At 41.9% G+C, this 17,463-nt stretch overlaps 1 protein-coding gene across 4 annotated transcripts in view; it reads right to left on the reverse strand.

Annotated features, from left to right (window-relative positions):
• Nucleotides 1–8,561: 8,561 nt before the first annotated feature.
• DDX6 (DEAD-box helicase 6) overlaps nucleotides 8,562–17,463 on the reverse strand; it is a 60,063-nt gene continuing 51,161 nt past the window's right edge. For all 4 annotated transcript variants that reach the window (XM_075840117.1, XM_075840120.1, XM_075840119.1 and 1 more), the window contains exons 10-14: nucleotides 15,983–16,099; nucleotides 14,348–14,411; nucleotides 14,145–14,246; nucleotides 12,384–12,563; nucleotides 8,562–12,166 (exon numbers count right to left, since the gene is read on the reverse strand). In XM_075840117.1, coding sequence (XP_075696232.1) covers nucleotides 12,391–12,563; nucleotides 14,145–14,246; nucleotides 14,348–14,411; nucleotides 15,983–16,099 — 456 coding nt within the window. In that variant the 3' untranslated portion in view covers nucleotides 8,562–12,166; nucleotides 12,384–12,390. The remainder of the gene's footprint in view (nucleotides 12,167–12,383; nucleotides 12,564–14,144; nucleotides 14,247–14,347; nucleotides 14,412–15,982; nucleotides 16,100–17,463) is intronic.

Consider the following 17,463-nt stretch of genomic DNA (forward strand, 5'->3'; position numbering starts at 1 on the left):
AGCCATGTGTACGGCTGTGATTTTCGGGTCAGCCGGCCGCGGAGTGTCACCTGGGCCGTGCACATGGCCGTGTCCATTATTTTCTATGAGCCTGGACCGCAGAACTCGGCCGTAATAAGACATGTTCGTTCTTTCTGCGGTCCAGGCTCCGGGTCCATGCACGGACCGGATGTGTGCATGGGCGCATAGGAATGAATGGGGCCGCAATTCTCATGTGAATTTTCTGGGGAATTGCGGCCGCAAAAGTATGTTCGTGTGCATGGGGCCTTAACCAGTTCAACTTATATGACCTTGTGACATGTCCTCTTTATGTGAACAGGGATGAACTCCAATACCACACACACAACCTATAGACAGGCGTGTGGGGCTGTTTTTGGAATGAGCAATGTTTGTCTAATCACGAGGAAAAAAATAATTACTTAAAGGGGTTAAACGTAGCACTGTCATGGGATGCCACAAGACAGTTTGGAAAATGTATAATCTGCTAGATCTGCCAGATCTGTCCTGGTCACCTGTAAGTGCTATTATTGTGAAGTGGAGGCGTCAGAGCAACAAAGCGGTAGACCACGCAAACACACCGAGTGGGGCTGTCAAGTGTTACGGTGTGTGGCACATAAAAATCACCTATCCTGTTACATCACTCACTACAGAGTTCCACACTGCACCTGGAAGTGACATAAGCACCAAAACTGTGCGTCCAAAGCTTCATGAAATGGGTTTCCATGGTCGTTGCACACAAGCCGGACATGCCCATGTGTACTGCCAAGTGTCGGCTGGAGTAAAGCATGCTGCCACAGGACTCTGGAGCAGAGGAAACGTGTTCTCTTGAGTGATGAATCAGGTTTCACTGGCAGCTGCCAGAACTCTACCTACTGGCATCCATAGTGCCTACTGCAAAATAGTGGTCTGCAGTGGTTTTTCCAGGGTTTGGAATAGGCAACAATAAAGAGTAATATGAATGCTACAGAATATAAAAAGAAATTTTGGAGAATTGTATGCTTCCAACTTTGTGGGAACAGTTTGTGGTTCGGACCTTTCCCGTTCCAGCATGACCCAGTGCACAAAGCAGGGTTCATAAAGACATGTTTTAACATTTGGTGTGGATGAATGAGTGGCTGTACAGAGCCCTGACCTCAACCCAATGGAACACTTTTGTGATGAATTTTGACGCAGATTGTATGTCATACCCTTTTGTCCAACATCAGTGTCTGGCCTCACAAACGCTCTTATGGCTGAATGGGCAAAAATTCCCACAGACACTACAAAATCTTCGGGGAAAACCTTCCCAAAAAAGTGGAGGCTATTATAACTTTTTTTAAAAATAATTTGGCCCAACTCTATATTTACACCCATGGTTTTGGAATAGGATGTCTAACAAGCTCATATAGCTTTGATGGTCAGGTGTCCACATACATTTAACCATATAGTATATTTTCCAGGTGGTAAATATTGGGGTGATAATAGCTGCTGTAAAAGAATACCACCAATTAATCAGCTTTGACCACAGTAGTCGGGGAAGGGAGGGGGTTCTTCAGCAGCTAGTGTGTTCAGTTGTGTCCCAGCTGCTGCAAGATGAGAGTTTATAATGACACGTTTTGGTTCAATGTCTGGTTTATCCATTAATTGGTCTAAGGGCAGAGACACACGAACGTTCCTTTTTTCCGCGCGCAAACAACGCTGCGTTTTGCACGCGCAAAAACCATTTGACAGCTGCGTGTGTCATCCGTGTCTGATGCGCGGCTGCGTGATTTTCGCGCAGCCGCCATCATAGAGATGAGGCTAGTCGACGCCCGTCACTGTCCAAGGTGCTGAAAGAGCTAACTCTTTCAGCACCCTCGACAGTGAATGCCGAACACAATATCGAAAAACCTGTTGAAAAAAAGAAAAAGTTCGTACTTACCGAGAACTTCCCGGCCGTTGCCTTGGTGACGCGCCTCTCGACATCGGGCCCCACCTCCCTGGATGACGCGCCAGTCCATGTGACCGCTGCAGCCTGTGCTTGGCCTGTGATTGGCTGGAGCTGTCACTTGGCCTGAATTGTCATCCCGGGAGGTCAGACTGGAGGAAGACGCCGGGAGTTATCGGTAAGTCAGAACTTCGTTTTTTTTTTTACAGGTTCATGTTTATTGGGATCGGAAGTCACTGTCCATGGTGCTGAAACAGTTTAACTCTTTCAGCACCATGGACAGTGACTATCTCCTGACGTCGCGTACCGATAATTTTTTTGCCGGGTTCGGCCAAAACGAGTTCGGCCGAACCCGGTGAAGTTCGGTTCGCTTGTCCGGCTTCGCTAATCGCAAAGACACCCCGTTTGGATGTTCGGAAACAGAAAAGCACATGGTGCTTTTCTGTTTACATTCATCCTTTTGACAGCTGTTGCGCAAACACGCAGTTCGCACGGAAGTGCTTCCGTGCAACCTGCGTGGTTTTCATGCACCCATTGACTTCAATGGGTGCGTGATGCGCGAAATACGCAGAGTTATTGAACCTGTCGCGCTTTTTGCGCAGCAGACAAACGCTGCGCAAAAAGCACGGACTGTCTGTACTGCCCCATAGACTTGTATTGGTCCATGCGTGCCGCGTGAAAACCACGCGGCCCGCACGGACCGAATACACGCTCGTGTGAATCCCCCCTAAGTCCCATATTTTACCATTAGATATATCGGCCCCTGTTGCACTGGCGATCTCTATCCCACTCCTCTGGTCAACCTCTATTACATATCTTGGTATACAGATTTCCAGATCAGTTTTTGATTACGAAGCATTAAATATCACCTTTCCTTTTTACGTACCAATATAGCCAGATGGAACCAATTGCTCCTATCTACAGCTGCAAGAGTGAGTTTTGTTAAAATGACCCTAATGCCTAAAATCCTGTATATTCTCCATCAATCTCTCATATACCTCTCAGCCCGTTTATTACAGCGTATTGAGAGTATACTCACCTCTTTTGTATGGAATAATGGTAGGTCTCGGGTGGCTAGCCGGCATCTATATGCCCCATGGGATGAGGGAGGTGTATCTTTCCCCAGTGTTAAATGGTACTATATAGCTAGTCAGTTGTCTCACATGCCGGGATGGGGAGCGGCCGAGCATGTGAGAGTTCAGACCCTAATTACTTTCCCATTTAGTACACATTATGCTCACCCTTTGTATATTTTGTTTTGTTGCCGACTGCATACTGGTGGAAACTTACGTGACCACCCGATCCTGAACCAGGGCCTACTGGTGTGGGATGTGTCCCAGCGTATGTTCTACTCCACTGGCATCACTAACCACACTTTCCTATGGCACTGTAAAGCTCTCCTAAAACTATTACAGCTCTCCTTTGATATCCCCTGGCACAAGAATGGTATTTGGTATCTCTCCCATATGTATTCTGACTCTGGTATTAATACCTTCCCAGAGCTGCAGGTGGAATTTGCTCTCCCCTCCTCCCAATTGTTCTCCTATTTGAGAGTCAAACATGCACTTGAGACTCAGCTGGGCCGTGGAGAGATAACGGACCAAAGCTTTCCACTTCCTAAGGCCTCATGCACACGACCGTGATTTTCGGGGCAGCCGGCTGGGGATTGACACCCGCGAGCCGCCCGAAAATCGCGGACCGTGCACATGGCCGCGTCCATTATTTCCTATGAGCCTGGACCGCAGAACTTGGCCGTAATAAGAAATGTCCGTTCTTTCTGCGGTCCAGGGTCCTGGGACATGCACAGACCTTGGAAACCATGGTCGTGTGAATGGACCCATAGGAATGAATAGGGCCGCAATTCTCCCGTGCATTTTCTGGGGAATTGCGGCCACAAAAGCATGTTCGTGCGCATGGGGCCTTACTTTCTCTCCTTGTTAAACACTTGATTTCGCATCTTTTTAGGCTGTTGTCCGGCCAGGTAAAATGGGAAGGTGACGTAGGTCCTCTGACTGAGGATGAGTGGGACAGAGCCTTCTCCTCCCCCAAATCTGTATCATCCAATTATAATGAGCAACTCACACAATTTTACATACTGCATAGGGCGTATTATACCACCTCTAGATTACATGCCTTCCATCCTGAATACCCTGGCAAATACCCTAAATGTGGAATTACCTCGGATTCCTTTTATTAATTTGTGTGGTCCTGCCCTAACGTAGCCAGGTTCTGGGATCAGGTTATCAAGTTTCTGAACGATGAGATGGGGTCCCCTGTCCTGCTGTGCCCTAAGACCCATCTATTCACTCCCGTCATATTCATACATTTATTGTGGAGACATTATATTATGCCAAAAAGCTGTTAGCCAAAACTTGGTTGTCCTGACGTGCCCCTGCATTTGCAGAATAGCAGTCTCTGGTTAGTAGTATGTTACCCCACAAGAAATGGCTTTTCCAATATTGAAACTGTCCTCTCAAATTCACCAAAATTTGGGATGGCTGCATTCTCCTGCTACTGTCTGCTCCCCCCAATTCGACCCAGGGCCCTTAATCGGTTTACTCCCACAGACATGGCTCATAGTTGACCTGTATCCAGGTGGGCCCTCTTACATTCCATGTATACTGTATACATTATAGACATCTTTCAACGCAGTATAAATATAGGTCCTGCTCTTCCACTGAATGTTACCTGACACATTTGTTATACTTTTATGCATATCTACATGTGGGAACTGTTTTGAGTCTTTAGTTAGCTGGTTAATTCCTTGTACTACGCCAATCGGCTCTACACGCTGGTTCATAAATATTCAAGGAGTGTATACTTACCAAATACCCTGCTTGCTTTATATTGTTTTGTATGCTGTTATTTTGTATGACATTTCTTTACTCGATTATTTTCATTGCCCTACTTGACTGAACTTACGCTTCCTCTGACGCATCGCTATGTTGAATTGCTGGCTTCTTTTGTACTTGCAGTGGACATGTCTACATATCTCAATGCTCTGTATTTACGTCTGATGTTTTGCAATGAACTTTGTGTAAAAGAAGGCGAGTTCTATGTCACGTGACGGCGTGATGTAATCACGTTCATGACATCAGACAACGGATGATGCGATAGTCCTATACATGGAGGCCTGCATTGCAGCTCATAACGCCACATACGTTTTCAGTGACATGACAGGCGAGCCTCTGATTGGTCTATATACCATATATCACTGCACCTGTGAGATACCACCACCCCCTTTACAAAGGCTGCATCAAAACGCACACAGGGGGGTTTGCCACATTCAGATGGGTATGCATTGAGAAATTGTATATTACTTGATGTATTTATTTACATGTTATATACACGCTGCCTGTTCTTTATACCTTTAAACTGTTGTGTCTCGATTACATATCGGACGCAAGTCCTTATACAACTGTCCTTCAGCACGTAGCACTGTATTTTGGTTTCTTACCATACATATACCAGTTGCCTTGAACATACATTGTTTCTGTTTATTCCATTCCGGTGATGTTGCTTCATCCATTGTGCAACTATTTTTAAACTGTGCTATATATGTGTATTTTTTTATTTTTTCACTTCTATACAGTGGTGCCTTGTCCCATTATACCGAAGGTTTATAGATCATACAGATAGTGCAAGCTTGATACTCGTTATGTCTCTGGACTACGCAATATTTTTTTATTTTTATCCTGATTTCTGCGTGGAGGCCTGATTATAATGGCAGAACAATTCTGTGCTTCCTTTGTTTTAAAATGCACTAAAAACACTAGTGTTTAAATATAAGGTGCGTTCATGGAATTTTTCATTTAGTGTCATTTTGCAAATCCAAAAATTTTTTATGGCGTTTTTGGAAGTCCTATAAAAGAAAGTCTATGGGGAAAAACGACCCACAGAGACACCCACACTGCATTTTGAAGGGGGAAATAAAAAAATTCAGCACAAAATTGCCTTAACTCCAAACCAGAATGCAGTTGTAAGTCGTGCAGTTACCTTAAATAAAAGTCTGGCGCGTGTGCACATACATGCGTTTGTGGCACAACCCCTTCAGAAAGGATGGCACGAATGTGACAAATCAGCTTTGAAAACAGCATAAATGTGACTCTAATTTCAGCATGTATCCCCTTTGTTAAAGTGTAGTTAAACATTTGAATGGTAAGAAGTTTGGATTGGTGGGGGTCCAAACACTGAGACCCCCACCAAATCGCTAGGCTGAAGCACTCGTGTAAGCAATCAGCCGCTTCGTGTCTGTTCGGCTTTTTCCGTAAATAAATGTATCGGTGTACGGACTCAATAGAAAGTCTATGAGCCTGTACTCCGATACATCGGCTTTCCAGAAAAAGCCGAACAGAGACGAAGCAGCTGAGCGCTCACACGAGTGCTCAGACCCCCACCAAGCCAAACTTCTGTCAATGTCTGGAATGAAAACATTTTAAAAAAAATAAAATGTACAAAGCGCCACATGGTGCAAGATAAAACCTGATAGGTGGGGTGAGTAAAGTATAGGTAAGTAATTGCACTCACCTAAGCTAGTTTGTACTGGCAGGTACAACTTATGAAGTAGGCAGTAGTAGATAAAGTGATTGCAGCTTTCAGTAACCAGAGACCGGCATCAAAGTTTTGGTGCCACAGAAAATGGAATTTTAGAAAAATTTTAAAAAAGTGGATATCTATTGAAAGCACTACTCAAAAGGCAAGCAGAGGCAGAGTAATAATAGTGAGATTTATTTGCAAAAAAAACGACAACGCGTTTCAACGCAGAACCTGCGTCTTCATCAGGCCAAAGGGTAATAACAAAACAAAACTTATATGCACATGTGGATTTGGGGGAGGAATTCAAAGCAAAAAAACACCAAACAAGGCAATAATTTTAAAAAACAAACAGATGTGAATCACATCAAGGATTAGACGGCAATCAGAACAATGTAGGCAGTAACAACAAAGGCTTGTTAATTGGTGTAATAATACTTGTTCCACAGGTAGATCATAGGTACAACGCAACAGGTTTGGCAGAAATAATAAAACCAAACACATCTGCAAAACATAAAATAGAAGGTCGGCCGGCAAAAGGGTTACAGAAAACTGCAATGACAGAAATAAATCAAAGTATTTACGTGTCTATATGAAGTCTGTAAGGGTATGTTCACACAACCTATTTTTAGACGTAATGGAGTTTTACGCCTCAAATTACACCTGAAAAGACAGCTCCAATACGTCTGCAAACATCTGCCCATAGCTTGCAATAGGTTTTACGATGTTCTGTTCCCACGAGGTGTCATTTTACGCGTCACTGTCAAAAGACTGTGCATAAAATTACGCCTGCGTCAAAGTGCAGGACACTACTTGGGATGTAATTGGAGCAGTTTTTCATTGACTCCATTGAAAAACAGCTCCAATTACATCCGTAATGGACACCGCAAAAACCGCGTGCACTTGTAAAAACATCTGAAATTCAGGAGCTGTTTTCGCCTGAAAACAGCTCCGTAATTTCAGACGTATATTGCGTTGCCGTGTGAACCTTACCTAATCCGGCAAGGACGTGGAGAAGTGTACAGCGGCAAATAGAGTAGCTGTGGACACGAGAACGGCTCGCCAGCGTTGCCAAGGAAACGGGAGGGCTATGGTGACCGTAGAAGTACAAAAAGACAAGGAAAGCAACGTAGAACGGTCATAGACGATACTGCTTATAGGAAACCGACACCTTTCGGTGGGGCGCACACAGTATGCGAGTAGGGCAATTGGTTTTGTTAGCAGAAATGTGTTGGTGATAATAAAATACTCATTGTCCATGGTCTGCGCCTTTGTAATAATCAGATGTGGGGAAGTATGTATTCTACGGCCGCCGTAGCCCTGCCGTTTCATTGGCAACGCTGACGCCGGCGAGCCGCTCTCGTGTCCACATCTCTTCTATGTGCCGCTGTAACCTTCTTATCCACGTCCTTGCCGGGTTACAGACTTCATATAGACATGTAAATACTTTTTTATTTCTATCATTGCAAAGTTTTCTGTAACCCTTTTGCCGGCCAATCCTTTATTCTATTTTATGTTTTGCATGTGTTGGTTTTATTATTTCTTCCAAACCTGTTACGTTGTACCTATGACTTGTATTGCATCTACCTGTGGAACAATTATTATTACATCAATTAACAAGCCTTTGTTGTTAGTTCCGATTGCCGTCTAATCCCTGATGATGTCATTCACATCTGTTTGTTTTTTAAAACGATTGCCTTGTTTGGTGGTTTTTTTCTTTCAACTCCTCCCCCAAATCCACATGTGCATATAAGTTTGGTTTGTTTAGGTTATTATCTTTTGGCCTGATGAAGACGCAGGTTCTGCGTTGAAACACGTTGCCGTTTTTTGCAAATAAATCTTCTCACTATTACCCTGCCTATCCTTGCCTTTTGAGTATGGATTTCCATAGATACACTTTTTTTTTTTTAAATTCTAAAATTCCAAAACGTTTAGCTACACTTTATGTTCTATAGTTTGAGTACTTTGACTTATCAGCTGCATTCTGGAAGTATAAAATCCAAGTATATTAATATATGCACATATCTGCCCTTCCGTTGACCTACAAATCTATTTTTCTTCGAAATTTGGCAATGGTTAATAATGATTTGACACAAACATTAAAAGAAAAGCCAAACAGTAGTGATTTCCAGTGGGAATTTATTAAGATAACAGAAAAACATCCTCCAGATTGTACCATTTCTCTTCCATACATTGGTGTGACCACCTTAACCAACAAAGAAACAAAAAAAATCCCACTGGGCCATTTCCTCATGTTCTAGGGGAAGCAGTGATGGTAGCAGCTTAGCTAACGCACCATGAATATTAATTCACTTTCAGGACCTTGGCATTATTTAGACAGCTGTAATGCCGCTGCAAGCCCCAGCCTGGCCGTGGGTCTAATGACCTGAACTTACAGCATTATAGATCCCTACGGTGCTTTTAGTTCCAGTCATTAGACTCCGTTAGGCAAGGTCTCACGACCGTAATACAGACGCTAAATGTGGCCGCATTACAGCCATGTAAATAAGTCCTATTACTCATTGTTTAGCGGTTGAAGCTAAGCGGCTACCCATCAAAAGAGTGCGATCGGAAAATGGCATTAATATCCTCTCGTGGCTACAAATCGACATGACTGCCAAACCAAAAGGACACGTTTCTTAAATCGGGGTTTACAATTTGTCTACCATCAGGTATTCAACTGCTTAGTGGTAAAACGGTCGACATACAAATAGTTATTGCCCACCCACCAAATTAAGGGTATAAACTTATGTTGTACCTCCCCCCCCCCCCCATCTTGGCCCATGTGATCTGTCAAACATAATAGGAACAATTTATTTTTGCTTCTCCACATGCTAAGTTTAGTATGTACTTAGGGGAAGAAAAAGAAAAAAATCCATGCCCATTGGTTTGTTAAAAAAAATAATAAAAAAAAAAATTTGTGGGTACCATTTCACTCTTCTGAGTGAAATAATTTCATGTTTGAAAACTGGAAAGAAAAAAAAAAGAAAAGAAAAAATATTTCTAGGTGGAAGAACAATTTGGAAACTGATCCCAATATGTTTAACTTCAGATCTAACCCTATTAACCCCCACCCCCCAAAAAATAGAAAGAAAAAAAAAATAGCCCCAAAAAACGACTCAGAATGAGATGTTAAACCCGTTCTGCGCCTAGACATAAAAAGCTGCCTCGACGCTGAACAGTAATACTTAATGTGTAACTGAATGCTTCAATGTCAATTCGAAAATGTCATTACTACAATTGAAAGATGCTCCCATCTCATCCTGGAAGAAATAAAATAAAAATCTTTTTCCTTGCTCCCATACCCAACTTGGGGATGTCAAATTCAGCCATTGATAATTTTATCATATAATGTGGAGCCGTAGAACAGCATTATGGTTTTGGAAGCTCCTCTGGCAGACCTGGAATCAACTCCATGACTCATGCTGCCATTTCAATTAATTAATTGCAGTCATGTTCACTAGCAAAATGCATATTTGGATTTGAAATGAGATCAGATTGCTGCCAAAGCTTGGAAGACTGCAACCATTAAGATTGAGGTATTTCATACATAAAGGAGAAAAATATTAAAATTTAAAGCATTTCAGAGCATCTTTCAATTTTGTTTTCGGATCCGAATCATCGTATAACCTGCACCGAGACAGCTTTATCCAAACGGCTGCCAATATATTCCTACAGTGCTCAAATCAAACCCTTTAGTACAAGGTTTGACATTTATAGAATGGTTTTAAAAAATATATATATCCATTCGTGAGGATCATGGATTTAGCACCAGCATAACACTGCATTTCACAATTGCAGTGGCATAGTATTGCACAATGACAGGTGCAGTATAAACAGAACTGGGCAAGAAGAAGTTAAATTCATCGCACCATGATCCCACCGAAAAATTGATATAATCTAAGAATAATCCTCTTCAGTAGCAGATCAATTTATTCTGTTAAATAGAAATATTAAATAATCTACCCCACTGTTAGAGAAAAAAAAATATCCATGCCAATTGTTGTCTTGCGTTACTGAAGGTTCAGGATTGGATTCTTTCACAAGTAGCTGTGCTTCTAGGTGCCCCTGGGTGTGCAATATTACTCCAGATTCTTGCTAAACAATGGGACAAGCTTTATCATGGGAAACCGGCACAAGGAGTATTTTTCGATAACACTGCACAACCCAGGTGGCTCAAAAGTAGGGACAATTAAACTAAATGAACAAATGATGGTTCCTCACTCACATTGCCTGTAGATAAGGCCAAGCATCTAGCATGCTGGGAGAGGCTCAGTTCAAAGCAACACTTCCAGCTATTTCTCCCCAAAAATAAAGAAAAAAAAAAAAGCTTTGCCATGTGCCACGTTCTAAGACTTGAAATCAGAGCGTCTTCTAAACATATACTTATTTTTCATATGGGTGGTCTAAATAAAAGTAAAAAAGGAGGAGGAAATTCCACAAAGTCAAATAGGTCACTCAATAAATCGATATTTCAACCAAGGATAGGATTGTACTTTACCTCCTCAATTGTAGACCACACATTCTATAAAGTGTTGCCATAAACTGAACCTCTCTCAACTTAAGCTGCAATCCTAAACACAAAGAAACATTCAACAAACCATCATTGTGGACAAAAGAAAAGAAAATTATTCCCCCACCCCTCCCCCCAACAAAAATATTTACATTTTTATACAAGTATACACAACAAATTTCCTAGATTACCCCCATACCCCTCATGCAAGGGAATTTTTGTATTTTTTTTAGTGGGGGTATGGCTTTGGAATACATCTGAAAACAAATGTTGCTGCAAATTGGAAAAAACAAAAAAAAAAAACACCCCATTTAGTGTTTAACTGGGAACAAAAACCAAACCAGCATCTGCCTTTAAGATGTAAAATAAGTGTCTGGAACGTGCACTTTGACGCCTGTTTTCGGACAGAGGCTCTTATTTTTGCTTGTGTAATGACAGGTATATATATTTACAAGCTATTGGAACCCCCATATTTGCAATCACTTGCATTCCAGATGAAAATCAGTGAGGGGACAAATATACAAGTGGAAGAGTTTCACAGCTAGCAGTTTTGATCTAAAAGCACCAGCGTAGTGATCTGCAGATGTTACATGTGGTTTTAGAAAAAAAAAAAAAAAGCAAGGAAATGTATTGTCTTGTAAGGGCTGCAGTGAAGAGAACCTTGAATGGTCTTGTAGCATAAGGCACTTCGCACAAGTAAATTAGTTTGCATTATGGGGAAGAAAAAAAAAAAAAACGACGACATGAACTCCACATTGCCACAAGAGGATGCACAATGAAAAAAAAGAAAACTGGTGTCAAGTTAATGGTAACTTTAAAACAAGGGACTGAAATAGAGTATTGCGTTTCTGAACCAGTTGAAAGTTAATGGGTCGGGGAATGCACACATGAAAAGCCTATAATAGTGCAAGGGTCTTCAGCAGAAAATTGATTTGCAGATTCCAGTATGCTTTTCTTCTTCCATGGGAATCAAGTGAGAGAAATTAAGTGCAACGACATCAAACCTGCGGGTGCACAGTGCAAACAATGGGGTTCAAAATGAGAAACAAAAAAACGATCTTCAGGCTTGAAATTATGCTGGTCAGTGTTCCAGAAGGCAGAGGGAAAATAAAAATAATGGGAGGAAGGGGAGTTGGGAAAAAAAAACAAAAAAAAAACAACTCATCAAGAACAAGGGTATATGGTCAAACTCTTCTAGGGGGGCCCGTCACAGCCTGCAATGATAAAATATTTACAATCAATGAACAGCTCATCTGAAGTATCCACTGCAGCATTTCACTTTACAAACCCTGGATGATTCTCAATTTCAGCCAACATAACCCACATGGGTCAAGAAACACCAATAAGATGAGATCCGCTCCCCTTTGTCAGGAATCAATGTAGGCAAGAAATTCTGCAATTCTGTATTTGAACCTCCACACAAATACTCACATGCAGATTAATGCTTCCTCTCGCCAGACTCGCTGTGATATTCTGCCACATACAGGCTTTTGTCGATACTGCTGGGTATGGGTTTGATTTCTGTTCCCAGCTGTTCTTCAATACTTTTTAGGTTAAATCTGTCATCATAGGTGATCAAGTTAATGGCAAGTCCAAGATGGCCAAAGCGACCTAGAAAAATAAAAAAATAAAAAAAGTGTTTTATTGGCCTGTATGAAAATGAATTTTATAAAATATGTAAGCAGCGTAAATTAAAAAAACCTAAGAAAATCTGGAAGGGTACAGGGACCTGCTTGACGGACAACAACTACAGGCATGCAAGTCCCAATAAGTTTTTGCCATAGATTTTACCCTTTGTATTACGAAAATGGTACATAACAGGTATACTGTAGATTTAAAAGTCTGCAGCATACCATAATTATCAGGAGGATTTCTTTCTGCGCGACATGTGAATAGGGTTTTTAAAACCTGTCGCACTTTCAAGGCGCAATCCACACTCAAACTGAAAATCTGAGTGTGGCCTATAAATATTTCAAACTAAACAAAATAAAAAAAAAATAAAGGGCATATTTACATACACTGAATAGAAAGGATTAATGCATTGAGAAAAACGCAAAATTACAGATTTAAGTTATTTCAAATATGCAGTATCATTAGAAAAACTGGAGGACAGCATTGGGCTATGTTCATACGCTAGACTAGAGACGGCTGTAAAATACAGAGCTGTTTTCAAGGGAATACCGACCCCGATTTTCAGCCGTTTTTCATGCATCAAGCGTTTTTTACGGCCGTCTTTTTATTGTGACAATGAAGAAATGCTCCAAAAACGGCTCAAGAAGTGACATGCACTTTTTTACCCGCCGTTTTTAAAAACTGCATGTAGAAATTCCCTGTGGGAAAGGAATGCCATTTTTCCCATCGAAATCAGTGGGCAGACGTTTGGATGCGTTCAGCCTATGTATTTTCAGCCATTATTCGGGGAAAACAACTGAAAATAAGCCGTGTCAACATACCCGCAGAGGGACAGTCATCTCCTCAGACTGACTGCTCAATGTGCAGCTCTTAAAAAGAACTGATCACTAAATTAGCGTAGACTTTAATTTGTCTGAATATAAATTTGAGAAAGGAGACCAAAATATAAAGAGTATTATTTAAAGGGGGTTTTCCCACGAGGGACGTTTATGACATATCCACAGTTGTCGTCAAATGTCAGATAGATGCGGGTCCCACCTCTGGGACCCGCACACCCATCTCTAGAACGGGACCCCCTAAACCCGGTTCTAGCTTTGTCTGCCATCGCGGACTCCGGGCCCCTTCAGGACTTTATGGTCAGGAGTTACGAAAACAGTGTAGCTCACCTTCGTCGGAAATTCAGGGGTTTAGGGCCTCGTTCTAGAGATCGGTGCAGGTGGGACCTGAATCTGACATTTATGACAAATCCTGTGGATGTCATAAATGTCCCTCGTGGGAAAAACCCCTTTAGTGAGGTTTCCCAAGAAGTTTCAGGGCACACACGTTAATAGGTGAAATACAGACGAAAACTGGCCACACACATAAGTCAGCCGAATTGGCTAACATTGGATCCCGATTAACACAACTACATATGATCCCAAAATACGGTGATGTGCATATGCCTAATATGTTGAAAAGCTTCACCATATGCATCAAATCTGTCATAGCATATTATTACAAAGCTTTTTGTCTTACCCGTTGGAATATAAAACTAGATTACTGTGTATAACTTATTCTCACCTGATCTGCCTATGCGATGAAGATAGGTCTCTGCCAACTTTGGAAAGTCAAAGTTTATCACCACATTCACAGCTTGGATATCAATACCACGGGTAAACAAATCTGGTGAGAAAAAAAAGAAATAAAAATCAAGGGTGTTCGTTACGGTAAAGAAACAGCAGTTTTAAAGTAAAACTGGGTGAGGGGCAGGAAATCTCTATTACCAGTGCAAACAAGGTTACGGCACAATCCATTTCTGAAATCATGGAAAACTCTATTCCTGTGCTCCTGCGGAAAAAAAGTGCAACAGCATTATGTACAGCAAACACTTCACTAATCATGTAAATTATCACTAACAGAACCGAATATACAGAAAATCTTTTCTCGGCTACCTGCGTGGCAAACATTAGGTTGTGATTGATTTCTTTATTGATCTAAGTGGATTTTCCATACTTAAAAAAAAAACAAAAAAAAAAAAACGGTAAAAGGACACTTGTCTAACATTTACTTAAAGGGGTTATCCGGGGACCAAAAATTGCTGAGTAACGTACTAATATACGTTAATTAAAAATTCTGTACTAAATGTCAAACCTCATGAATTATTCAGGAAGTGCTGGAGCTTTTCTAATAATGATGCTCCGACACAGCCCCATGTGACTGAGCTCTTGCTTAATGTGCTGTTCATGAACATGACTCAGCAATAGACAATGTGACAGCCCATTGCGGAGTCACAAGCAGAGCATCAGCAAGCGCATTGCTCGGGACTGCAGCAGTCCATATTTGGTCAAATCAGGGGTTTCCTATAACTGGAGTCCCCGACCAAAGCATCAGCTGATGCTGGACTCCACAACTTCTGCCGACGTCACTGTCCATATATGGACAATGACGTCGGCAGAGCAGTACTAGAGTTCCAGACTCGGGGACTCCAGTACTGCTGCCGACGTCACTGTCCATATGAACAGGGACGTCGGCATAATTGTGGAGTCCCCACGTAATATGGACATGATCTGCTATAAAAAAAAATTGCGATAATATCTTTGAGGAAATTGGAAACCATGTTGGTAGAAATATCCCTAAATCCCCGATTCTCGCTATTCTTAATTGCACATCAGAGTTGAAGGAAAGCAACTATAGCGGGAGACAAACTATCCTTACCACTAGATTGCTACACTTAGCTAGAGTGCTTATAGCTAGGAAGTGGGGACTCCAGAGATAGGAAACCCATGAATTGACCAAATATGGACGTCGGGAGCAGGGCTTGAGTCCCGAGCAAAGACTCCCAGCAATAGGCAATGTGACAGCCCCTTGCGGTCATGTTCATGAACAGCACATGAAACAAGAGCTCAGTCACATGGGGCAGTGTCGGAGCGTCATTATTAGAAAAGCTCCAGCACTTCCTGAATAATTCATGACGTTTGAACTGTACCATTTTATTTTAAATTAATGTATATATTAGTAAGTTACTTAGTTTCACAAATATATTAATGCAATTTTTGGTCCCCGGATGTTTTTCATGGGTGAAGTCCTTTATCACCTATCCACAGGATAGGTGATAAATGTATGGTCGCTGGGGTCCCATTGACCACAAGGGTCCTGTGTCCCCTATTTAAATGGAGCAGCAATCACCACTACTACCGCTCTAGTTAATGTCTATGAGGCTGATGAAAACAGCAGAGCACTGTACTCGGCTGTCAGTCCCATACGCAAGGATTAGAGCGGTAGTGTGAACAAGTGACTGCTGCTTGGGAGCCTCGTCCTTGTGATCAGGGGGTGGGGTGGGGCTTCCCAGCGATACCTTTTACAGGCAACCAAACCTTTAAAAGCAGTTATTGTAATGAAACACTTTAACATTTACAAACCTGTCTCATCTTAGCATGGATATAGAAGCAGGAATAGCCCAACTGGGAGATTTTCTTGGCCAGCAGCTCCACCCGCTGAGAGGAGTTGCAGAAGATTATTGACTGGTTTATCTGGAGCTATAAAATAAATTGCATTATACAGTTATCGGTGATATGAGAATTCAGATACAGCTCTCATGTCGTTTCAGAATATGAATAAAAGCAACAAATTATTGCATTCAAGCACTATGCAGCATGCGGTAACCAGGATAGTTGTCCCATTTTTAACTCTGCTAATTCTGCTCATCAATAATCACTCATGTCGCAGAACCAGATTGAAAAGAGATAATCCGGTGTCTGCAAAGAAAGGTTATTCATTGTAGAGTATAATGAAAAGTTAATATTTTCAAATGTACTTTATGCATCAGTTCTTCACGGTTTAAAAAATTCCTGCTTATGGTCATTCGATGGGAACCTTCACAGTTTATTTCAAGTGGATCAAAGTGGTCCTGCTCATGTGATGGAATAAAATGCTTGGCTTGTTACAAGAGACAGCTCTGATAACGGTACTGGAAGTGTGACGGAACATGGGGGTTGAGGAGCTCTTCTTGCAAACCGGTGAAGGTCCCATCGTTGGGGCCCCCAGCATTCAGACGAAGAGGTATTAGTAAGAACAAAAAGCAGTCTAATCTCCAACCCCTTTTCCTAGATCTATTGTTCCTGTGCTCTAACCATTCGGGTATGTTCCCACTGAGTTTTTTTGCAGGCAATTTTTTTTTTAAGTGGTTTTGCACCACACGCGTTTGAGGCTAAGTAAACCAAAAAAAGCGTTAAAAAAAAACCACACGTTTACTTCAGTCTCCCATTGATTTCAATGGGGTTTTTGGAGGTGGAAACGCCTCAAGATAGGGCATGTCTATTCTTTTTCCGCAAGCGTTTTTTGCTCGCGGTTAAAAAATGCCTCCACCTCCCGTTGAAATCAATGGGAGTCAATTTGGGCCTTTTTTTGCAGCAAAAAAAGTGTGTGTGAACAGGGCTTTAGAGGGTGACAAAATAAATGCCCCCAGCAAAAACCTGCAGAATGTTTGTCTTGTTTGAAGTTACATCACAAAGTGAAAACTAAAACCGGAAAAAGGAAGGGAATGAAAGCATGACAGGTATTCTATTGCCAGTATTTTGTTGATCATTTAAACTTTGGTGTTCCTAAAGTGGCTCTGTTCACATCTGCATTGGGGTCCCGTTCTGACGTTCCGTTGGAGGTTTCCATCAGAGCGGTTTCCTCAACACACACAAACTGACAGACTGAAATCAGAGGTTTCCATTACCATTGTTTTCAATCATGATGGAGCCGTTGCCCGCGGTTTCCGTTTGTGTCTGTTGTGCACTGGACCAGTAGTTTTGCCGGAAGCAATAGCATAGTCGACTACGCTATTGCTTCCGGCAAAACTATGGGTCCGGTGCACAACAGACAAACCACGGGCACCGGCTCCGTCACCATTAAA

Source organism: Rhinoderma darwinii, chromosome 10 (assembly GCF_050947455.1).
Source record: "Rhinoderma darwinii isolate aRhiDar2 chromosome 10, aRhiDar2.hap1, whole genome shotgun sequence".
NCBI lineage: Eukaryota > Metazoa > Chordata > Amphibia > Anura > Rhinodermatidae > Rhinoderma > Rhinoderma darwinii.